Consider the following 24,250-nt stretch of genomic DNA (forward strand, 5'->3'; position numbering starts at 1 on the left):
TATCTTTCGCGGGATGTCTGGCTAAAAACAGCCCTTCATACGATGGTGGGGAAGGGAAGGCAGTGAAATTCTGGCGAGGCCTGGCAAGCGCCTCACTCAAGATGGCGTCGGCAGGCGTGCGCGGGTGACGTCATCCGCGTCGGTGCGGGCCGGTGGAAGGAGGGCCCCTGTTAGTGGTGGGGGGAGGTTGTCATGGTAGCGTTTACCTTGTGAGAGGTTGGTGGGTTTTTCTATTGAACTCTATAGGCTGCCTTTTCTATGGGCTTTTTGGGGGGGGGGGGTGGCGAGGCCCCGCCTCGCATGGCTGTGACGCCCCGCCCCCGCTGCTGAGCCCCCAGCCAATGGGGAGGCGGGAGAGGCGCGGCGCGGGGAGGGCCCGGGCAGGGTGGCTGTCGGGCCGCTGGGCTGCGCGCCTCTCTTCGTCCTTCCCCGCTGCCCTGCCTCGCCCGGGGAAGCGCCGCCATGGCCGAGGACCCCAGCTCCCTGCCCTGGTCCATCAACAGGGATGACTATGAGCTGCAGGAGGTGATCGGTGAGTGGGGCGCGCGGGGAGCCTGTCAGCCGGGCGGGGGCCTGGGCAGCGCGCCCTCTGGGCCGGGGGGTGGCTCCTGGGGGGGGGAGGTGTGTCCCAGCCCGGGGGCTGGGTCTGCACTAGCCGTGGGGACCGGCCTGGCTCCTGCGGGTAGGGTCCGGGGTGTGTGTCTGTGCCAGCCGGGGGGGCGGCGCGTGTGCGGGGGGTGTCTGCGCCAACCAGCTCCGGAGACCGGCCCTGGCTCCCAGGGGATGGGGCTCGGGGTGTGCTGGTGTCTGTGCCAGCCCGGGGGGTGTGTCTGCGCTGGCCCAGGAGCCCGACTCCTGGGGGGTCGGAGCCCTGGCGGGTGGATCTGCCCTAGCCCTGGAGACGGTGTGTGTCTGGCTCTGTTCCTACTCCGGGGGTGTAACGGCCGCGGGGGGGTGTGTCTCTGGTTGTCTCGCTTAGCTCCGGAGTCCTTATCTGTGGGGGTGGATTCCTGCTCGGGCGGGGGGATCTTGGGGCCTAGGGCGGTGATCGCATCGGAGGGTCTTTGTTACAGCTCAGGAAGTGGGAGCGCAAAGGGGGACTCTGGTCTTACTTCTTTGGTGGAGGGGCCTGGGGGGGGGGTGCGCGCCTCGGGTCTGCCGATGCGTTGAGAGCTGTATTTCTGCTCCGGGGGCTTGGGCGATTTTGAGCTTGGGAGCGGGTCTGGCAGCTTTTCTGGCTGTCTGTGTTTCTACTTCTGGGGTGTAGGGCTTCCAGCAGTGGGGGGGGTGTCTCGGCTAGAACTAAAAGGGAAGGGTTATACTTACTCCAGTTCTGTTCCTGGATCTCAAAAGTAATTGGTGTGTGCGTTTCTGGGAGCATCTTCTAGGGGACTCTGTATTTTTTCTCCTGAGGGGGGTATTTTATAGCTTATGGTCTAATGTCCACCCCCCGCTTCTGTTGGGGTCCGTGTGTGGGGAAGGAGTTATCTGTATTTTTCTGATGTTTTGGGATTGGAAGTAACTGCTGTGGGCAGTTGCCTGCCCCCTTTGGGTTTTGGAGGAGGGGTGCTCATATCATGCCATCCAGTAGGTGGTCTGTCTTGGCTGCTGGGAAGGATGAGGATGTAAGGTATTTGTTATGGCAGTTGGGAAGTTGGTAAATAATGAAGGGCAGTTCCTCCTCCTCGGATTCTGGAATATACTGTTTCTTTTATTGAGCAGCTGTTCCAAGCTCTATTCAGTCAGAAGGGAGAGTCCATCCATATGGTGATTATTAATTTCAAGGCACTGTATATTGATCTGTTCAAGGGATGAGGAATTTTGCTGTGTCTTTATAATTGAAATCTTTCTCATTCCTTCTCACTTCAGCTTGAGGCAGCAGCCTTTGCTCTCTATGAATGACTGAGCCTCTCTTGACTTAAATGCCTTCACCAATTCACTTGGTCTTTTTTTTTTAGTCACTTTATCAGTATGGCGGTGTGAAGGCTATATAGCTGCACACTATGGCCTGGTCTACACTACGAGTTTAAACCCAACTTAGCAGCGTTAAACCAATTTAACCCTGCACCCATCCACACAACAAGGCCCTTTATATTGATATAAAGGGCTCTTTAAACCGGTTTCTGTATTCCTTCCCGATGAGAGGAGTAGCGCTGAAATCAGTATTGCCATGTTGGATTAGGGTTAGTGTGGCCGCAAATCGACAGTATTGGCCTCCAGGCGGTATCCCACAGTGCACCATTGTGACCGCTCTGGAAAGCAATCTGAACTCGGATGCACTGGCCAGGTAGACAGGAAAAGCCTTGCGAACTTTTGAATTTCATTTCCTTTTTGCCCAGCGTGGAGCTCTGATCAGCACGGGTGGTGATGCAGTCCCAAATCCAAAAAGAGCTCCAGCATGGACCGTACAGGAGATACTGGATCTAATCGCTGTATGGGGAGACAAATCTGTTCTGTAACGGAGCTCTGATAGAAGACGAAATGACAAAGCATTTGAAAAAATCTCCAGGCTATGATAGATAGAGGCCACAGCCCAGTGCTGTGTGACAAGCGTAACGGAAAGCCAAAGAATCAAACGGATGCTCGTGGAGGGAGGGAGGGGGGACTGAGGACTCTAGCTATCCCACAGTCCCCGCAGTCTCCAAAAAGCACTTGCATTCTTGGCTGAGCCCCCAATGCCTGAAGGGTCAAAAACATTTTCCTGGGTGTTTCATGGTATATGTCATCAATTTACACCCTTCCCTCGCCCCAAAAGAAAAGGGAAAAAAAGTTTCTTGCCTTTTTTCAGTGTCACCCTATGTCGATTGTGTGCTGCTGGTAGACGGGGTGCTGCAGCGCTGAACACCAGCATCCCCTTCCCGGTGGCAGACGGTACAATATGACTGCTATCCATCATCGTCATCAGCCTGTGAGTGCTCCTAGCTGGCCTCGGTGAGGTTGGCTGGGGGCGCCTGGGTAAAAATGGGAATGATTCCCGGCAGATGATACAGAATGGCTGGTAACCGTCTTCATCGTAGCAACTGGAGGCTGAGCTCTATCAGCTCCCCCCTTTCATATCTAAAGAAAAGATTCTGTCCTGCCTGGACTATCATAGCAGCTGGAAGTTGCCTTCCCCTCATTTTATCTCACTAAAAAGTCAGTGTTTCTTATTCCTGCATTATTTATTACTTCATCAGACAAATCGGGGGACACTGCCATGGTAGCCCAGGAGGGTTGAGGGAGGAGGGAAGCAATGGGTGGGGTTGTTGCAAGGGTACTCCCTAGAATGGCATGGAGCTCATCATTTCTGCAGGGTCTCTGGGGCTCTGACACGGAGCGGCTGTGCTCTCTGGTTCACTAGTACACTTGCCCCATATTCTAGGCAGGACTGATTCTATTTTTAAACAAAACATAAAGAAGGGAATGACCCGGGGAGTCATTCCCATTTTTGTCCATGCACCCCCGGCCGACCTCAGGGAGGCCAGCCAGGAGCACCCATGACAGCAGCAGACAGTACATAACGACTGATAACCGTCATCTCATCGCCAGTTTACAATGGCATGGCAGACAGTGCAATAGGGATGGTAGCCGTCTCTGCTACCTTGCAAAGGCAAATGAATGCTGCTGTGTAGCACTGCAGTACCGTGTCTGTCAGCAGCATCCAGTACACATACGGTGACAATGACAAAAGGCAAAAAGGGCTCCATGGTTTCAATGTTATGGCGTCTGCCAGGGCAATCCAGGGAAAAAGGGCGTGAAATGATTGTCTGCCGTTGCTTTCATGGAGGAAGCAATGAGTGATGACATTTACCCAGAATCACCCGCGACACTGTTTTTGCATTGGGATCTCAACCCAGAATTCCAATGGGCGGGGGAAACTGCGGGAATTATGGGATAGCTACGGGATAGCTACCCACAGTGCAACGCTCTGGAAATGCTAGCCTCGGTACATGGACACACACCGCCGAATTAACGTGCTTAGTGTGGCCGCGTGCACTCAACTTTATACAATCTGTTTTACAAAACCGGTTTATGTAAAATCGGAATAATCCTGTAGTGTAGACATACCCAGAGTATCTAATACATTACTTATTGAGTGCTACAAGTGACTGTAAGGTCAGTGCCGCGTGTTCCATTTCACCAGAGAAGCAGAGAATGGAGTGGGTGGAGTGGAGGGGTAGGAGGAGTTGTTGGTCAACATCTTGGAAAAGTTAATTTTTAGTTTAATTTTTATGAGGAACTTTTATCTTTTGATGATTATAAATGAAGATGCTTCTATCGTGCCTTGGCTTTGCGTCTCTGTAACACAGAGACCTGCTTTATATTCCTAGGGTGGGAGAATTTGGGGAAATCATGGTTGCAGAGATTAAATTCTTGACATTGTTTTAAAAGTAGGAAGGATCTACAGCTATGGCTGCTATGTGATCCTTTTGGAAGTACTGAAAATCCCCATTGCTCCATCAGATCAGGTTCCATTCCCTCCCTTAGCCTATTGGGAGCAGCAGTACTGTAGAAGGGGGAGAGTCTAGTCCCTGCAGCAGGGGCTGGGGAAACTAAATAGTGAGAATGAGCACTTCTTAAACCCTTTCCAGGAAAACATGTCGGGGGGAGGCTGGTGTCCAAAAATTGGGATTGTCCTGTGAAGAAGCAAAAGCTGGAAAAAGCTGCCACTAGGCTCCAGTCTCTCTAAAGCTGGGGAGCAATTGCAGCTGTCTCTAGGAAGTGCTTTGCTTGTGAGAGTCTGCTAAGAGGTGGTGCTTCCCCTCTCCCCCACCCCAAGACCAAATCCTGGTGTGGATTTTTTCCGCTATAAAGTTCTGCTCTTATTTACCTTATTAGATGTTAGTCTGTGCTGGGGGAAAAGGGAATTCACAAAGGACTGAGGGAGACATTTAAACTCCCAGGAGCTGCTGACAGACACTTCTCAGGTAGTCTAACAATCACTAGAGGACATAGATACGTTGTTGTCTGTTTGTAACATATTGAGCTTGGGGAATAAGCTTTTTCATTCCTTTTTCGTATCTCCCCCCAACAATCTGTATGCCGAATTTCTGATTGCCAACTGCTACCTGAAAGACTGCATCAGGAGTGTGAACTATATTGCCTACTTTTTGGAACATATACTGAAATGTATTTATAAATTTTTATTGCCCCCCTTATCTTACTCCTTATAAATGTTGGAATGTCTGCCAATGTCTAGGATATAGGTGTGATTTAAGTCTCATAGCACATATGTAATTTGAGGGACAAAATGTTCTAGGGTTGGCTAAGCAACTGGACTTTTCCCCCTCCTGATTCCACATATCCTCTAACTCTCATCAGGGACTTGCTGGGTTCTCATTACTCTAGATTTATAGGCTTACAATTTGTGGTCACGGTCAAAATGGGAATCCGGTATGGAAAGTGCCAAGCCTTGCAGCAGTGCTTTAAAGGTACTTAACTAGATCTGTGATGGATGACTAAGGTTAAGATTTTATCGTGATTATTTTTAGTAAAAGTCATGGACAGGTTACAGGCAAGAAACAAAAATTCACGGAAGCCTGTGATCTGTCTGTGACTTTTACTAAAAATAATGGGAGGAGGGGCTGATGGGTAGGGTGTGGGGAATGACTGAAGCCCAAGCAGGGGGAAAGACAGCCTGAGCCCCACTGTGGGAAAGGGGGGAGAATCCAGCACCTGCTACTGCGGTGGCAGACAGCTCTGGGTCCACCCCAGCAGCTCAGAGCTCCAGAGTCTCCTGCTGGCTGACAGCTCTGGTCCCACCACCCTAGGGTTGGAGCGAAAATGTCACAGAGATCTCTGAAAGTCATGGAATCTGTGACGTAATCTTATCTTCGGTGAGGACAAACATTGTTCTCTAGGTTTTCAGCCTAGCACTCTGTATGTTACATAGTCAGCTATTTTTGATACCCAAGTAAAGGAAATCAGTTTTTCGCTCTTCTGATACCTTATTTCCTCACGCTAATTCTCTTCCTGTAAATATCCATGCAGATAACAGTGGGCAATGTGGCCTCTTCGTGTAATGGTTAAGAGAGAAAACATTCTTCCAGAGTCAGGAAAGAAGTTCCCTTATAAATCACCTTACAGTTTCTATCTAGAATTTAAAACCTGTTAGTCAGCAGTGGATCTGATTAGTTCAATTTTAAAGGTATAGATTATTGCCTAGATTCATTACACTGTGTTAGCTTTAGTGACTAAAGCTGAGTTTTCTCAAATATAGATTCCTTTTTTCATTGTAATGTTGCAAATTGTTTTGTTCAGGATCAAAACTGGACTTAATTTAAACAAACAAAAAAACTTACTGCAAACTGAAATTACAGTACAGTTATAGGGTGTGCCTGTTGTGAGTAGGCACCTTTCCTGGGTGACCTTTAACTACTGTGGAATCTGGCTTTGTTTTAAAATGTAGTCTCTTTCCCTTATGGTTGTAATGATAACCCTCCAGATGTGGGCTGCATGGAAATCAATGCAGTGCTGTTTTCTAAGGTCTGAGGGAAGATAGCCCTATTGCTGCAGCTGCTCAGAGCTTCCCCAAACTGCCATAGAGTGGAGACCAAATAAAATTCTATGGGTTCTTAGAGTTGCTATTGGGGGAAACCTGTGAGCAACAATGAAACTTAGCAGACTCATTTCACTCATATTCATTCTGCTGCATCTTCAGAAAGCTGTGAGCAGTATGTGAAGAAACAAAAATTCACGGAAGCCTGTGATCTGTCTGTGACTTTTACTAAAAATAATGGGAGGAGGGGCTGATGGGTAGGGTGTGGGGAATGACTGAAGCAGAATTCTGGGGGAATTCTGTGCCACTGTGTGCATGCATAATTAATGAGCTACATGTGGAATTTTTTTGCCAGAAAGCTGCTGCTGCAGTTCCACCTTTTGCCCACTAAAAGGAGCTGTGGCGATAGAACAGAGCAGCAGCTCCTGGCCAGCTAGGAAAGAGAGACAGCCTGCTTTCTTTGCAGTGCCTGTCTGGCCACATCAGAGACAGACAGCATGGGGCTGCCTGGGGGTCAGATACGGGCTCATAAGGGCTAGTGTGGGAGGACAGATGGAGGCAGGGGCTGAATGAGAGTAAAGGGCTGTGGGGGGGTAGGGGGGTGCAGGGCCACATGGGGATGGGGAAGGGATTGCAGGGCCACATGGGGATGGGGAAGGGATTGCAGGGCTACATGGGGATGGGAAGGGGAGTGCAGGGCCACATGGCGATGGGAGCATTGCTGAGTGGAGGTGGAGGGACACATGGTCAGGGGGTGCAGGGTCACATGGGGACAGGCAGTTGTGACTGACTGAATGGAACAGACTAGGATTTAGCCAGGGTCTGCAATGGGGGAAGCTCCCTGACAATCCCTCTCTGCTCCCACCCAAAAACCTCTTCCATACTTTTCCCACCCATACCCAACAACCCTCCAAGTTCACACCCCAGGCTCCTTCCCAGCAATTACATCCCTCTCCCTCAGCTCCTCTGTTACTCTGACTCCCCCAAGCCTTTGTGCTGCTTCTGAAGCATGTAGTAAGTACAGTTTTGTATTGTAGTTTAAATGAATATTACTCAAAATTCTGTATTAATATGCCTAGTAAGGAATCTATTTGTCAAAAAAAAATTTATTGAATCTTTTTTGTCGTCTGTATTGTTACAGACATACTTTCTGACAGGTATTTTGAAATAAATGACCAAAAATAATTGAAACTGATGTGATTATATTGTGGTGTTTTGACAATAAAATATGCAGAATTTTAAAATATTATGCACAGAATTTTTAATTTTTTTGGTGCAGAATTTCCCCAGGAGTAACATTGGCACAAGCTATTAACTGAGGAGGAGGAGAATGTACAAAACCAGAGGCAAGGTAGGGGTAAATTAACAGAGAACTCCTTCTTCTTCCTCAAATGCCCCCCCCCGACTCCTGCCTTCACAGCAGTCAGGAGGCTCTGGGTTGTGGGGAAGAGGAGGAACAAAGTGAATGTTAATGTTCCTTCTCCCTTTCAGAAATGAAATCTAAAATAAAGTTAATACTTATTAAGGTTTTTTCCTTTTCTAGCAGCTGGGTATGTGGGTAGCTGTTTTACACAGGCATTGCCCCTGAACACAGTAGAGCTTGCAGCTTAATTCTGTGGCATTTAGGTATGTTGTAAATTTTCAACTCCTGTGGATCGGGGGGGGAATGTGGTTAGGTAGGAGAGGTTGATTACTATTCTGTTGCACCCCCAAGAGCATCTCAATGAACATAGTCTAAGTTCTCTGAATTTTATCAAAATAAGGGACCTATCTCACAAATTAAAAATGCATGGTACAGAAAGAGTACTCATAAGTATCTACACACTGTAATAGCAGTTAGAACACTTTTATGTTGAGGGAGAAGGAGATGGAGTGGGAAAAATGTATCCGACATTAAGCTGTATAGAGTCTGTTGGATGAGAATTGATGGTTCACCTATGAGTCTTGTATGGTAACTGTAGGCAAGTTTCTGAGTGGTAGCTGTGTTAGTCTGTATCAGCAAAGAGAACGAGGAGTCCTTGTGGCACCTTAGAGACTAACAAATTTATTTGGGCATAAGCTTTTGTGGGCTAAAATGCACTTCATCAGATGCATGGAGTGGAAAATGCAGTAGCAGGTATATATACACAGTACATGAAAAGATAGGAGTTGCCTTACTAATGGGATGAGGGGGGTCAGTGCTGATGAGACAATTCAATTAAAGTAGGCAAGTTGTAACTAAGCCTAAATAATTTAAACAAACCATTTTTTTTGTTACTAATGCTATACATTGAAAATGAAAGTCATAAAATCCAGTTCAGTTTTCACTCTTTCTTGCTCTATTTGTTTCTGGCATTTCTCCATTTATTTTAATTGGCTAAGCTAAGTCAATTTCCATTGCAAGTTCTCAGTGTTCAGATTTAGAACACTGTAGGGAAATTTCTGTCTCAAAAAAACTCCGTAGAAGGTTTGATCTGTTCTTTTAAAGTGGAAACCTTTCTGTTGGTCTTAGGTTGTGTTAAAGCTTTTACAAAACCAACTTAAGAGGAACATAAAACGTATTCAAAGTGCTTAGCCTGTCTAGGCATCTATGCTCATAGCCCTCATCGCTATAACTTCTTCTTCGAGTGCTTGCTCATATCCATTCCAGGTAGGTGTGCGCGCTGCGCGTGCACGTCTTCCAGAAACTTTTTACCCTAGCAACTCCAGTGGGCCGGCAGGTCGCCCCCTAGAGTGGCGCCACTATGGCACTAGATATATACCCCTGCCGGCCCGCCCGCTCCTCAGTTCCTTCTTACCGCCGTGTCGGTTGCTGGAACTGTGGAGTGCGGTTCGCTGACCTCCACGTCCCTAGCTCTCCTCGTCGTTTAGCTTATAAACCCTTTTTTCTCAGTTAGTATAGTTACCTTTTCAGTATAGTTGTAGTTAGTTAAGTTTGTAAATAGTTATTGAACATTGCCTGTGGGTGGGCTGTTGCCCTCCCCGGCACCGGGCCCATGCCTGGCTCGCCGGGGTTTAAACAGTGCTCGACTTGCAAGAAGCCGATGCCTACAAGCGACCCCCACGACGCGTGCCTGAAGTGCCTGGGGGAGTCGCACATTAGTGACAAGTGCCGCATTTGTAAGGCCTTTAAGCCGCGCACAAAAAAGGAAAGAGACCAACGTCTCCGCGCCCTTCTCATGGAAGCGGCTCTCTCTCCGGCACCGGCAGCGCAGTCCACCGCTTCGGCTCCGGCACCGGACCGCGCTGGCACCGGCAAGACTCCCTGGCACCGACCATCTCCGGCACCGGGAGCAGACCTACGTCCCTCGACGTCTGTCTCCACACCCAGGCAGACCTGAGTGGACCGCCCGGCTCCTACCTTAGCCGTGGCACTGCCTGCAGGACTGTCGACTCCGGGCCCGGAGGGTCCGTCGAGTCCAGCTCCTCCTAGCTCCCCAATACGATCAGGGGTCGAGCTAAGGGTCCCGTCAACGCCGGAGACTTTCGCCTCGGCTCGGGACTTGATTGCTGTCACGGAGCCAACTCAACCACCCACGGGACGCATAGTATCCACGGGCAAGCCAATGCTTCGTCCATCCTCTCCTGCGTCCCGACGCCGATCACCCCGATGGCGTGACCGCTCACGCTCGGGGCACCGCTCGGAGTCCCGGCACCGATCGCCTAGACGGTGCCGGTCGTACTCGCGGCACCGATCACCATCTGGCCAGTCCCGATCGGCTTCATCTCACCATCGGCACCGAGCCTCCAGGAGTCGTTTGCCTAGGCGTTCGGCACCGCGGTCGACCTCCCGGCACCGACCCGGTGGCAGGCCCCGTACCCGGTCGACCTCCCGGCACCGCGCTGGTAGTAGGTCCCGGTCTCCATTGCCATCTCGGCACCGGGCCTCCAGAAGGTCGCGATCTCGCTCCAGACGTCGTCCTCGCTCCCGCTCCAGGTCGAGATCTCGGCGCAGGTCATCACGCCGCTCTCAGTCCCGGTCCCGGTCCTGGTATGAGTCACGGCACCGACCCCCGGCACCGAGGGCAACGTCAGTCGCAGCACCGGCGGCGCTATAACATTCCAGCTCAGCGCCTCCCTGGCCTGCTACGGAGCCCTCCGAGCAAGATAGAGGACATCCGCAGTGGGGATTCTGGACCCCGTGGGCATACGCCCAGTCGCAAGGTCCTCATCAGATCACCCCCCGTCCATTGGCGGAGCGTAGACCACCGGAGGCTACGGTGTCCAGGCCACCCCTCTCTCCACAAACGGAGGACACTTCCCGGGACCCGGAGCTCCCTCAGGATACCGAAGTGCAGCCCCTTGTGCAACCCCCCGTCGATACTCTGTTGCCCGGAGTCTCCTCATCTTCATCCCCGGATGAGGCGGTGGCCGGTACCTCTTCCTCCAGCCCCCCGCCATTGGATTTAAGGGCACATCAGGATCTCCTCCGCCGAGTGGCTCAAAATCTAAACCTCCAGGCGGAGGAGGTAGAGGAAGTGGAGGACCCAGTGGTGAGCATCCTGGCAGCTGATGCACCAACCAGGGTTGCCTTGCCCTTCATAAAGACCATACAAAATAATGCCAATACTATCTGGCAGTCACCGGCCTCCATTCCCCCGACCTCTCGGGAGGTGGAGCGGAAATACATGGCTCCATCTAAAGGGTATGAGTATTTGTACGTTCACCCGACTCCCTGCTCTCTAGTGGTCCAGTCGGTGAACGACAGGGAGTGCCACGGACAGGAGGCCCCGGCGCCTAAGTCAAGGGAGGCTAGGCGCATGGACCTTTTGGGCCGCAAGGTCTATTCGGCAGGGGCTCTACAGCTCCACGTATCCAACCAGCAGGCTCTCCTCAGCCGCTACTCCTTTAACACCTGGGTAGCGACGGAGAAGTTTGTGGAGCTCTTGCCACAGGACGCACGCCAGGAGTTTTCCACCATCCTGGACGAGGGCAAGAAGGTGGCGAGAACATCACTTCAGGCCTCCCTTGATGCCGCTGACTCGGCCGCGCGAACCCTGGCTTCCGGGCTCACCATGCGGCGCCTCTCGTGGCTGCAGGTCTCCGGCCTTCCGCCGGAACTCCAGCACACGATCCAGGACCTCCCCTTCGAAGGCCAGGGTCTGTTCTCCGACAAGACTGACCCTAGGCTAAAGGACTTAAAAGATAATAGGGTCATCATAAAGTCGCTCGGAATGCATACTCCGGCGACCCAACACAGGTCCTTCAGACAACAGAACCAGCAGCAGCAGCGGCGTCCATACCCCCCGTTCCGCCCGAGACAGGACCCCTCGCGACGCCGGGGCAGGAACAACCGCCGCAGGCAGTCGGGAGGTCAGGCGGGACAAAGTCAGGGTCCCGCTAAGGCCCCCCCAGGGCCTAAGCCTTCATTTTGAAGGAGCACCCGAGGGCGCTGTACCAGCCTCCCCTATGGATCCTTTCCCGCAGTTTTCCAACCGCCTTTCCTCTTTCCTCCCGGCGTGGTCCCAAATAACATCGGACCGCTGGGTCCTACGCACGATACAGGACGGTTATCGCCTGCAGTTTTCCTCACCCCCACCCTCCCACCCTCCTTCCCCGTCCCTCTTCAGGGACCCCTCTCACGAGCAATTCCTCCGTCAGGAGGTGCACACGCTCCTGACCAAAGGGGCCATAAAGGTGGTTCCGGAGAACGAGAGGGGCAAAGGGTTTTACTCCCGCTATTTCCTGATCCCCAAATCCAAGGGCGGTCTCAGGCCCATCCTCGACCTGCGGGAACTCAACAAGTACATCGTGAAGTTGAAGTTCCGCATGGTGTCCCTCGGAACTATCATCCCATCCCTGGATCCCGGAGACTGGTACGCCGCCCTCGATATGCAGGACGCCTATTTCCACATTGCTATCGCCCCCCATCACAGGCGTTTCCTCCGCTTTGTGGCCGACCGCCAGCACTATCAATTTGCGGTCCTCCCATTTGGCCTCTCTACGGCCCCACGAGTATTTACAAAATGTATGGCAGTAGTCGTCGCTCACCTCAGACGATGCCATGTCCACGTCTTCCCCTACCTGGACGACTGGCTGATCAGGGGTACGTCAGAGCAACAGATCAGGGATCATGTCACCAGGATCAGCTCCCTTTTTGCAGCTTTGGGCCTCATAATCAATGCCGACAAGTCCACTCTACTCCCCATGCAGCGGATAGAGTTGATCAGAGCTGTTCTAGACTCTACCCTCGCCAGGGCCTTGCTGCCCCTGCCCAGGTTCCGGTCATTGTCAGGCATTTTTCTCCGGTTGCAAGCGGCCCTGCTGACCACAATCCGAACGTGTCTGGCCCTATTAGGCCACATGGCGGCCTGTACGTTTGTAACGGCGTACGCCCGTCTCCGCATGCGGCCTCTTCAAACATGGCTGATTGCTCAGTATCGACCGACCAAACGGTCCTTGGATTCAGTCGTCACCGTCCCTCAGGCGGTGCTGGACTCTCTACACTGGTGGCTGGACCGATCCGTGGTGTGTGCGGGGCTCCCGTTCCATCCGCCCCAGCCTTCCGCATCCCTAACCACAGACGCTTCCGACCTGGGCTGGGGAGCTCACTGCGGCACCCAGAGGACTCAGGGCTTGTGGACCCCGCAAGAGATCAACCTCCACATCAACGTAAGGGAGTTCAGAGCGGTCCGCCTTGCTTGTCAAGCATTTGTCCATCTCCTCCACGGTCGTTGTGTTGCGGTATTCACCGACAACATGACGACCATGTTCTACATCAACAAGCAGGGCGGCACCAGGTCCTCTCCCCTCTGCCTGGAGGCGATACATCTCTGGGAGTTCTGCATAGCCCATTCTATTCACCTGTCCGCCTCCTACCTCCCCGGAGTGCGGAATACCCTCGCGGATCGGCTGAGCAGATCCTTCCTCTCACACGAGTGGTCCCTCCGTCCGGACTTCGCCCTCTCACTCTTCCAGAGGTGGGGTCGTCCCCGGATAGACCTCTTCACATCCCGGATGAACAGGAAGTGTCGAACATTCCGCTCCTTCCAGGGTCGGGAGCCCGGGTCTCTCGCAGATGCATTCCTGATCCCTTGGACAACACACCTCCATTACGCTTTCCTGCCGATCCCCCTGATTCACAGAGTTCTAATCAAGGTGCGCAGGGACAAAGCCCAATTGATTCTAATAGCCCCGGCATGGGCCAGGCAGCACTGGTACCCTGTGTTGTTGGACCTCTTAGTGACCAACCCCGTTACCCTACCTCTTCATCGGGATCTCATCACGCAGGACCACGGCAGGCTCCGTCACCCGGACCTTCCGTCGCTCCACCTCACGGCGTGGCTCCTCCATGGTTGACTGACTCTGAGCTGCGGTGCTCCGCCCCGGTCCGCGAGGTTCTCTTAGGCAGCAGAAAGCCTTCCACCAGAGCGACTTACACAGCCAAGTGGAAGCGCTTCTCCTGCTGGTGTGCAGAGAAAGCTCTTCGTCCTATGGAGGTTTCCGTCACCACTCTTCTGGACTACGTCTGGTCCCTTAAGACACAGGGGTTGTCATTGTCGTCCCTACGAGTTCACCTCGCTGCCATCTCTGCTTTTCATCCTGGCGTGGACGGCTGTTCTGTTTTCTCTCACCCCATGGTGGCGAGATTCCTGAAGGGGCTGGAGAGGCTCTATCCCCAAATTCGCCCTCCGGCCCCCTCATGGGACCTCAACCTGGTCCTGTCCCGGCTCATGATCCCTCCTTTCGAGCCCTTAGCTACCTGCTCCCTGCTTTACCTCTCATGGAAAACCTCCTTCCTTGTGGCCATTACCTCAGCTAGAAGGGTGTCAGAGCTGCGGGCCCTCATGGTGGACCCGCCGTATACGGTCTTCCACAAGGATAAGGTACAGCTGAGGCCGCACCCTGCTTTCCTTCCTAAGGTGGTCTCAGCTTTCCATGTCAACCAAGAGATTTTCCTCCCAGTTTTCTTCCCTAAGCCCCATTCGTCCCGCAGGGAGCAGCAGCTTCACTCGCTAGATGTCCGACGGGCGCTAGCCTTTTACATGGACAGGACAAAACCCTTCCGCAGGTCCCCTCAGTTATTCGTGGCAGTGGCAGACAGGGTCAAGGGGCTACCGATCTCCTCTCAGAGGTTATCGTCATGGGTTACGTCCTGCATCAGGACCTGCTACGACTTGGCCCAACTCCCGTCGGGCCGAGTGACTGCTCACTCTACCAGAGCACAGGCATCCTCGCTGGCCTTCCTCGCCCGAGTGCCCATTCACGAAATCTGTAGGGCAGCGACCTGGTCATCCATTCATACATTTGCTTCGCATTACGCCCTGGTCCAGCAGTCCAGAGATGATGCTGCTTTTGGATCTGCAGTACTCCAGGCCGTGACCTCTCACTCCGACCCCACCGCCTAGATAAGGCTTGGGAATCACCTACCTGGAATGGATATGAGCAAGCACTCAAAGAAGAAAAGACGGTTACTCACCTTTGTAACTGTTGTTCTTCGAGATGTGTTGCTCATATCCATTCCACACCCGCCCTCCTTCCCCACTGCCGGAGTCGCCGGCAAGAAGGAACTGAGGAGCGGGCGGGCCGGCAGGGGTATATATCTAGTGCCATAGTGGCGCCACTCTAGGGGGCGACCTGCCGGCCCACTGGAGTTGCTAGGGTAAAAAGTTTCCGGCAGACGTGCACGCGCGGCGCGCACACCTAACTGGAATGGATATGAGCAACACATCTCGAAGAACAACAGTTACAAAGGTGAGTAACCGTCTTTTATGTCCCACACTATGAAATCCAAACGCAAGGGCTTGGATTGTAAACCCACTTAAACAGCCTGGTGTCCCTGCCATATCCAAAGTATCCACTCATCTGAACAGTGGGGATTTCTAGCTACTTAAAACCTTGTTACCATCGCTTAGTAAAATCCAACCATTTGTCTTTGAAAGTTTCCTCCTATCTGATCATCTGGGAATGAAGGAAAGAGCTGTACTACAAATGCAGTCCAGCTTCTGTTGCCAGCCCCTACTCCCTCTAGTTGGCGTAAAAGGAGGATAGAAGGGAGGAAGTGGAAGTAGGATGGGGGCATTTAAAAATAATCAAGCAGCAGTAGCATATCTCTTCTAAAGAGGAGGGCTGGAAAGAGTTCCTCACAGAATCAGCTTGGCTGCCTTTCCAGCTGACTTGAGGGGAGGGCAAAGGACTCAGCTTCCTTCAGCTATTTTGGGGTGAGTGAGATACAGGGAAGCCTTAAATAGAAGCAGACCGCTGTGGTTTGTTCCTGGATGGCAGTTTCTTGGAAAGATTAATATTTTGTACTTTAATTTGTCAATAAGCCATTTTGTAAGTATAGTGTAACAGTCTGGGGTAGGCATTTCTCAGCCAGTAGTCAAATATCTTGGGTGCCCTTGGCTCCTCTGCATACCCGAGGGGTGCATGTATTGGCTGACAAATGCACACTCTAGAATGTTATTACTTATGTAACCGACTGAATCTCAGAGAGAGAATCGATTCTCCCCAGAACATTCAGCTTTTAAAGTTCACGGTGACTATTTTATTCCAGAGGCTGGAGCTGTTGATGGGAACAGGAGCTGATCCATTAAGACTCTAGATGTTGACTTGAGTTCTTCTGAAATTTAAATATCTGAGCCTTTAAAACTGCAAACAACTCGAGCTAGATATTTTAATTACAAATGAGTATTGAAACTGTAATCTGGTAAAATTTGATCTTTTGTGAAGTGTTTTCTCTGGTCAAACTGTTTCACTTGCAGTTTGGCTACTAGGGTGTCCAGTGCTAAATGTAGTTTATTAGACTTTTTACGTGCAAGTTTAGAGGATACAAAGCTGTGAGCAGTGTGAGGATAGAAAATAACCATGGAATAATTGCCAGTAAAAAAAGACTGCTGTATTAGGAAAATGGAAATTGCTGTACTAGGTCAGCCTAGCAATCTGCCCAGCCCGTTTTCCTGACTCCTGTCATAGCTGAGCAACTGAGGTGCAGAGATGAAGGGCCCAACTTTCAAAGTGCTGTAGTTCCCTTTGACTTTAGTAGGAGCCGTTCATACGCAGCCCTTCAGAAAATCAAGCCTTGTGTGACTTGCCTGGAGTCAGGCCTAGAACCCAGATTCCTGACTAATGATCCAGTGCCTTAATCACAGGACCACCATTCTGTTGAATTGTACTTGAAGAAGACTGGTGGTGTCTGAAAGGACTACGTCGTAGGTGCTGTCAGCATATTTAGTCATAACTATGTTAGTGAAGAGAACATATATTTAAAAATGAAATCTGAGTGAATGAAGTTAGATATTATGTTAGTAAGTGGTATGAGTATACTTGAATGGAAAATGTAGGCTTGGAAGGATGAAATTTTTATCCGTATATGTCAGTAAATGTTGATTTCACCATACATATACAAACTGATGGAAAAATATTTCCATTGATTAAAAACATGCTGGTTGGGAACTTATTGGAGTCAAAATCCAGTGTTTGACTTTTGAATTAGGCTTGTTACAAAAGGATGAGTAAGTGAATAGTAAAAACCAGTATGACTTGTTGATTTAAGCATATTTACTTCATATATTTTGACATGTAAGGGGGGACAGTTTGCGTTTTGACAGTTTATAAAACTTTAAATTTTTGAATCTCAGTGTGTCCTGTCATTAAATAATTGTGACTCCCAATAACTTCCTGCTACTGTAAACATTTAAACAGAGAAAAATCTAAAATAAAGCTTTAAAATATACAGCGATATTATGAGTTGAAATTACAAAAAAAAATAATAATAAAAATTGAATTCTGCCAATTCTATAGCTAGGTATATCTAAAGTGGCAGATAAAACCTTTATTGTATTGAGAAATGCTGTGTGTTCCCAGTACTTAAACAGCAGGGGGCAGAGCCAAGGCTTCATGTGCAACCATAAAGGGATACTAGACAATTGAAACAGTTTTTGTCCTACACCTGCCCTGAAATGCTCTGCCAACTTCTGTGGTTTTAAAATGACAGTTTTTGCTATCTTTTACATATCTTTCTCTTCCCTGTTGCTGTATGCCAAACTCACATGATCTGGATATGTCTACCTGTGGCTGGCCTATGCCAGCTGGCTTGGGTTAACAAGCTATTTAACTGTAGTTTAGATATCCAGGCTCTGGCTCGAGCTCTGGGACCCTCCCACCTCACAGGGTCCTAGAGTCCAGGCTCCAGCCCCAGCCTGAACATATACACTACAGTTAAACAGCCCCTTAGCCTGAGTCAGCTAGCATGGGCCAGCTATGGGGGTCTAATGGCAGTGTAGATGTACCCTCTGAGTAAGCTGACTAGGCTGAAAGGGTTCTCGAATGCACAAAGTGAACAAATTAGAAATGGAAATCTTTAATTTCTCAGTCACAATAGTCTTACTGGGTGTTACAGCTAACAATGGAATGTTTTTTAAAGTAACTTTAAGACAGTTATGACTTTTTTTGAAGTCCTTTAACTTTGTCACTTCCTGACTTTTGAGTGTTTAACGTGGCTTTTATTGTAATCTCCTAGGGAGATTAAAAGAAATTCTGTGGTATGGAACTGTTTGGCTACACAACATGACAACATCAAATGCTGCATCCCACACACCTTACAAGGTTTTCTTAGAGGGAGCTCTTCTACTCTGCACTCTGGGAAGTCTGCAGGAGACTGCTCTCTCCAGCAAGCCTTAAATGCTGCACAGATCATTTCTTTCGAGATGCACAGGGAATGAGGTAAGAGCTCTGGATTCACTCTGTGCATTTACTTTTTCGCTACACTGTTAAGTTAGCCCCAGTCTCCTGCTCAGTGTAGCTGACGTTTTCTGCAAACACTGCTTAAAGAAAGGCATACCAATTGTATTGTGTATGCATGAAGTGCAACTTTCAAAGGCTCATAACTCGGTCAAGTTAAAATGTGTTTTCACAGGAACACACAAAGGCTCTTCTCATCAAGGGCCTAACTTCTGGCCAAACTTCAACTTTCTGCCCCAGCCATCTTCACTCCCCTCATACTCAAAGGACAAAACTGGTTTTACTGAAACTTCCCAAAAGAAACGCCTGTTTGATCAGAGAGCAAGCCTGTGTCAACCCAATAAGTGAAAACTTCAGAAGGCGATGGGCAAATGAAAGAGGTGAAATTTGATGACAAACTGAAACACAAACTGTAGAATTATCTCCTGCTATAATAAACCCAAGCTGCTTATTGCTTATAGTTCTGCTGTCCTCAGTCATAAATAACTGTAGTCAAACATAAGCTTCTCCCCCCCCCCACTCCTTCTAGTGCCTCATCATCTATCTATGTAGGAGGGAAATCACTTCACTTTTTCATCCATCCACAGAATTGTTAACTAGATTCAGATTACAGTATCAAATTCTGTTCTGTTATCCCCCACTGAGCATTTGGGGTTGCCCAACATAACTGATTCCAGAACTTGGCCTGCAGTATCTCCTCCTAGAGGTGATGTGTGAGAGGAAAGAATTTTAATTGTCTCTCAGAGCAAAGGATGAGTTCCTAAGTTTGGCTGATGGGGGTGGAGGGTGTCGTCTTAACAGAGTAGATGTCACTGGGAAATGGCTGGACCACATATATGGAAAGACAATTCTGGTGAGCTTGACACAGGGTCACTAGATCCTGGGGTATTCTGCAACAGTTTCAGATAATTGAAAACCTTGCATTTTTTTTAGTTTAAACACACAAATCATAAATCAGTATAGTAGTTTTCTTCATATTCAATCCCTTTGTGCCCTTGTCATGTTGTCAGGTTTCAATATGCTGTACATTCTTGTCCTGAAGATGCTGGACAATTTAGTAGAAGCTTTTATGAGGAAATTTGGAAGTTTTGACAGAGTAGGGAATTCTGGTCTCTGGGAACTGAGAACCAATTTAGAATTGTGGGGGTAAGCACATCAGATTGGTGTTTCTGCTAAAACCATCAGCGGTGAAATAGCTATGTTGATATTGTCATCTCTAGGTTTCATAGTTAATCTCATTGAGATGATGAGTGGTGCAATTCAGACATCAGAGTTCTTATTTCAGAATGTTTGCAGACTTGTGCAGACAGTACAGCATTGGTTGAGTCCAAGATTAAGGTTTTCTTTACATCCATGAGGGCTAGAAACAATTCTTTAGTTTAAAAAAGAGCCTAGGTTTGTGAAAACAATTCTGTAACAGCCAGCTGAACCACTACGGAATCATGGACTCCATGGGGCCCTGAGCTTTCTGATGTTGTGTGTAATTGCTTCAGAACTGAAGTAAAGGGAAACATCTTGTACAATAGGATCCCCGAGTTATGAACACCTGGCGAATGGAGGTTGTTCATAACTCTGAACAAAACATCATGGTTGTTCTTTCAAAAGTTTACAACTCAACATTGACGTTATACAGCTTTGAAACTTTACTATGCAGAAAAAAAATGCTGTTTTCCCTTTATTTTTTGTCCTAGTTTAAAGACTTAACACAGTACTGTACTGTATTTGAGGGGTTTTTTTTTGGTCTCTGCTGCTGCCTGATTGTATACTTCCGGTTCCAAATGAGGGGTGTGGTTGACTGATCAGTTCATAACTCCGGTATTTGTAATTCTGAGATTCTACTGTATTTCGAAATGCCTAAGTTAAATTAAGAGGGCTGATTAGTGAATACATGGTGTCATAAACAGATGGTTAAGGGTTAATGTCTCTCTTACCTGTAAAGGGTTAAGAAGCTCAGTAAACTTGGCTGACACCTGACCAGAGGACCAATAGGGGGACAAGATACTTTCAAATCTTGGTGGAGGTAAATCTTTGTTTGTGCTTTTTGTTTTGTTCGTTGTTCGCTCTCGGGACTGAGAGGGGCAAGACATCATTCCAGGCTCTCCAAGTCTTTCTGAATCAGTCTCTCATGTTTCAAAATTGTAAGTAATAGTCAGGCAAGGCGGATTAGTCTTATGTTTGTTTTCTCAACTTGTAAATGGTTCTTTTGCTCGAAGGATTTTTACCTCTGTTTATTGTAACATTGAATCTAAGGCTGGAGGGAGGGGTGGTCCCTCTGGTCTATATGAATGTGAGTATCTTGTAAATCATTTTCGATCCTGATTTTACAGAGATAATTTTTACCTTTTCTTTCTTTAATTAAAAGCTTTCTTTTTAAGAACCTGATTGATTTTTCCTTGTTTTAAGATCCAAGGGATTGGGTCTGAACTCACTAGGGATTGGTGGGGGGAAAAGGAGGGGGATGGTTAATTCCTCTTTGTTTTAAGATCCAAGGAGTTTGGATCAGTGTGAAGCCGCTCAGGGCAACCCGGGGGGGGGGGGGGAGGAGGGGGATGGTTAATTTCTCCTTGTTTTAAGACCCAAGGGGTTTGGATCTGGGTTCCCCAGGGAAGGTTTTGGGGGAACAGAAAGTGTGCCAGACACTAAATTCTGGCTGGTGGTAGCGTACCAGACCTAAGCTAGTACTTAAGCTTAGAAGTGTTCATGCAGGTCCCCACTTTTTGTACTCTAAAATTCAAAGTGAGGAAAAAACCTTGACACATGGTAAATCTTTTCTAAAGTGCACGTGAGAATTACATGCATAAGTTGCATTAGTCCAGTGGTCACCAACCTGTCGTTCATGATCGACTGGTTGATCCTGGGAACTCTGTCAATCACAATGTCTGGGGCACTGTGGGGCTGGCTACCTGCTGCGGCCCCATGCCACTCTCGGAAGCTTCCAGAACGCCCCTGCGGTCTGGGGGAGGAGGGGGTCCGTGCACTGCTCTTGCCTGCAAGCACTGTCCCCGCAACTGCCATTGACCGGGAATGGGGAACTGTGGCCAATGGGAGCTTTAGGGGCAGTGCTTGCAAAGAGGGGCAGCGCGCAGAGTCATGTGCCCCCCGTGTTCCCCCTAGTCGCATTGGCCCCTTCTCAGGAGTGGCATGGGACCACGGCAGGCAGGGAGCCTGCCTTAGGCATGCTGTGCCTCCGATCGAGATAAGTGCCACCTGGCGGGAGGCTGCACCTTGAAGCCCCCCTCCTGTGCCCCAAACTCCTGCCCACACCCTGAGCCCCCTCCTAGATCCCGTAGCCTGTACCCCCTCCTTCATCCCTATCCCTTGCCTTAGGTTGACCTCCTTCTGAACCAGCACCCCGCACTCTCTCCTGTATCCCAACACTCCTGCCCCAGCCCGGAGCCCCCTCCTGCCCCCAAACACCCTGCCAGAGCTTGAACCCCTCACCCCACCTACATACCTAACCCCTGCTTCTGCCTCAACCGAGATCCCCCTCCCACACAGCAAACCCATCAGTCCCAGCCCAGAGCCCGCACCTCCTCTCGAACCCTAACCCCTTGCTACAGCCCAGTGAAAGTGATTGTGTGTGGGGGGGATGAAGTGGGAAGAGGTGGGGCCTTGGGGAAGTGAGCGGGAAAGATTCTGGGTTGCCCTTAAATTCAAAAAGTGACCTTGGATCTAAAAAGGTTAGAGACCACTGCGTTAGATTTCTGTGTGTGTGTTGTATGTCCCCTGATGGATGAATTCCTATTTATCCTCTTATTGTTTGTTCAGATATTTCTAATAGACGTGTAAAGGTAAACTGCTATACCAGGGAGTAAATATGCCCTCTACTCCCTCTTTATGATGTATAGAGACACTGTTAATGTTTCTTCAACTTTTTTTCTGCTGCTTGTTCTACATTAGTGATGCTGGTCCTGGCAGCCTCTTTTCTGGGGTGGTTGGGTGATATTTGGAGCTTCTGTATGGTGATATTGCAGCTCTTTTTCTTTAAACCCAACTGAATATCCCCTCTTCTCATTTGGGGATGGGAGAGCTGCAGACTGATATTTCAGCACTGAGCTGTTTTATCTTTCAGATTTTCCAAACATTTCCAAATACCTCTATTAAAAAGATGACAATTGGAACTTGATTTAAAATAGAGTAGTAGAGGATGCAAACTCTTGTCTAGTAACTACCTTGATATTAACATCCAACAAACAGCATTTCAACAGAAGAATTCTCATTAGATTGACATTTCTGCATATCACCGACCCAGACCTTGATTTGAACAGCTGTGAGGGCATGAGGGACAAGTATCCTTAACATAAAATTATTCATTCTGCATATAGGATCCAGAGTAACTCTTCTTACTCATGCTTAGGAAATACTCTTTCTAGCAATTCAACTAATCCTGTGCACTGAACCCACTAATAGAGACAGAAAAGATCCTATTACATCCAGCCTGTGCCTTGCAATGACAGGATAACTGCCTCCAATAAGGCAGGGGTTCTCAGCCTTTTCCTGTCTGAGGCTCCTGTCTGAGGCCCCCCTCGACATGCTATAAAAACTCCAGGGTCCGGGGGGGGGGGCGAGGGAGAAGGGCCTTGCGGCAGGGGCTTTGGGCATAGGTATAATTTGACTTCTGTTTTGGGGGAGCAGGGGCCAGTGGGGCTCGAGCCAGCCCTGCATGGCGGGGTCTGTGGAGGGAGCTCCACTTCCACCCCCTGACTCACCTCAGCAGGCCACACAGCCTGTCTGGCTTGGTGGGGATGCAATCAAAAATTATAACTCAAAGGTGGCAGGCTTAGCTCAAAAATTTGAAAACAGCTCAGGGTGCAGGGAGGGGGTAGCTCATGGTGTAGGGAGAGGGGTATTAGGGGCTGTCTGCTGGGAGAAGTCGCATGCAGTCCTTGTTCCCGGAAGGGTCTGCCAGCCACGGAGCAGGTTCTCCCCATCCGGGCAGCTCTGACTTGCTGCCTCTGCGGGAGCAAAGACGCCTGGGAGCTGAGGAGCAGCTTCAACCCCAGGCACCAGCAGGAGAGGAGGGAAGGCTGCTGCTGCTGGGTCCATGGCACCAGCTGGAGCAGCAGCTGCCCTGCATGGCCCGGTAACAGCAAAGACAGCAACCAGCACATTTTCCCACCTTTGGGTGAGCATGCTCAGTACAACCTAGATAGGAAATTCTTCTGCCAGGGAGCTGTTTGTGCCACTACACCGGCTCTGGCTTCCTGCCTCTGACCTGGCAAGTGGGCTGGGAAAGGAAATGGGGGAGATGGCAGGGGAGAGATGTGGAGCTGTGCTGCCCCCGGGGCTGCCATGTTCCTGCGCTGCAGTTTGGGGGTGACAGTGCTCTCCATGTCCCCAGCTCTGCCCTGGGCTCAAGGCTTCTGCCCCATAGGGAGCACCAGGGCTGGGGGATTTAGTCTGGCACCTCCCAGCTTCAGCTCCGCAAGGGGTGCTGGCAGGGATCAGGGCTTCAGCCCCGTTGGGGGTGCCGCAGCCTCCTTGAAAGGGCTCACAGACCCCCATGGGGCTGTGGATCCCCAGTTGATATCCTCTGCAATAGTGGACATATCAGATGGTTAAGCAGCTATATATAAAAACTTATTTACCTAAAATAACCACTGCTTTTACTATAAACATCTACTCTGTATATGGACAGCTTGTTTTTTCGGTGGAACTCCAGCCAAATAAAATATCCCTTACAGTTGACACATATTGTTCCAGATAAAATTCAGAGAGAGAGGTTGGGAGGGGAGGAGTGAGAATACTTGCTTGGCTACTGTATCAGGGCTGTGTTTTTGAGCCTTGGTAATAGGAATGCAGTAAGTATGGAATTTATGTTCATGGAAGATTAGGGTTGGAAGAGACATCAGGGGTTATCCAGTCCAACCCCCTGCAAAATATATTGCAGCATATACCATCAAGACAACTGAAGTGAATGCATTACTGGGTTTGGAAATAAGATGTTTTGGCTTGCCTTCCATCCCGAAAACTTTAAATTAACCAAGGAGGCTGGCAAGTAATGAAATAAATAGTTGGTTCAAACCGCAAATCTAATGTGGGCACGTTAACTAGCATCTTAGGTAAATGTGGCAGATCGCAAAGGACTTGTGTACCTGACCCTCGGTGCTT

The 24,250-nt window shown here is 49.5% G+C and overlaps 1 protein-coding gene across 4 annotated transcripts in view; it reads left to right on the forward strand.

Annotated features, from left to right (window-relative positions):
• Positions 1 to 363: 363 nt before the first annotated feature.
• OXSR1 (oxidative stress responsive kinase 1) overlaps positions 364 to 24,250 on the forward strand; it is a 148,626-nt gene continuing 124,739 nt past the window's right edge. Inside the window, exons 1-3 of one of the 4 annotated variants that reach the window (XM_030549993.1) lie at positions 448 to 532; positions 17,919 to 18,121; positions 18,315 to 18,519. In XM_030549993.1, coding sequence (XP_030405853.1) covers positions 18,080 to 18,121; positions 18,315 to 18,519 — 247 coding nt within the window. In that variant the 5' untranslated portion in view covers positions 448 to 532; positions 17,919 to 18,079. Of the gene's footprint in view, positions 533 to 7,757; positions 7,830 to 17,918; positions 18,122 to 18,314; positions 18,520 to 24,250 lie in introns of those variants that run through there. The other 3 variants (XM_030549994.1, XM_030549998.1, XM_030549995.1) reach the window with 3 other exon arrangements.

This window comes from Gopherus evgoodei, chromosome 2, assembly GCF_007399415.2.
Source record: "Gopherus evgoodei ecotype Sinaloan lineage chromosome 2, rGopEvg1_v1.p, whole genome shotgun sequence".
Lineage (NCBI taxonomy): Eukaryota > Metazoa > Chordata > Testudines > Testudinidae > Gopherus > Gopherus evgoodei.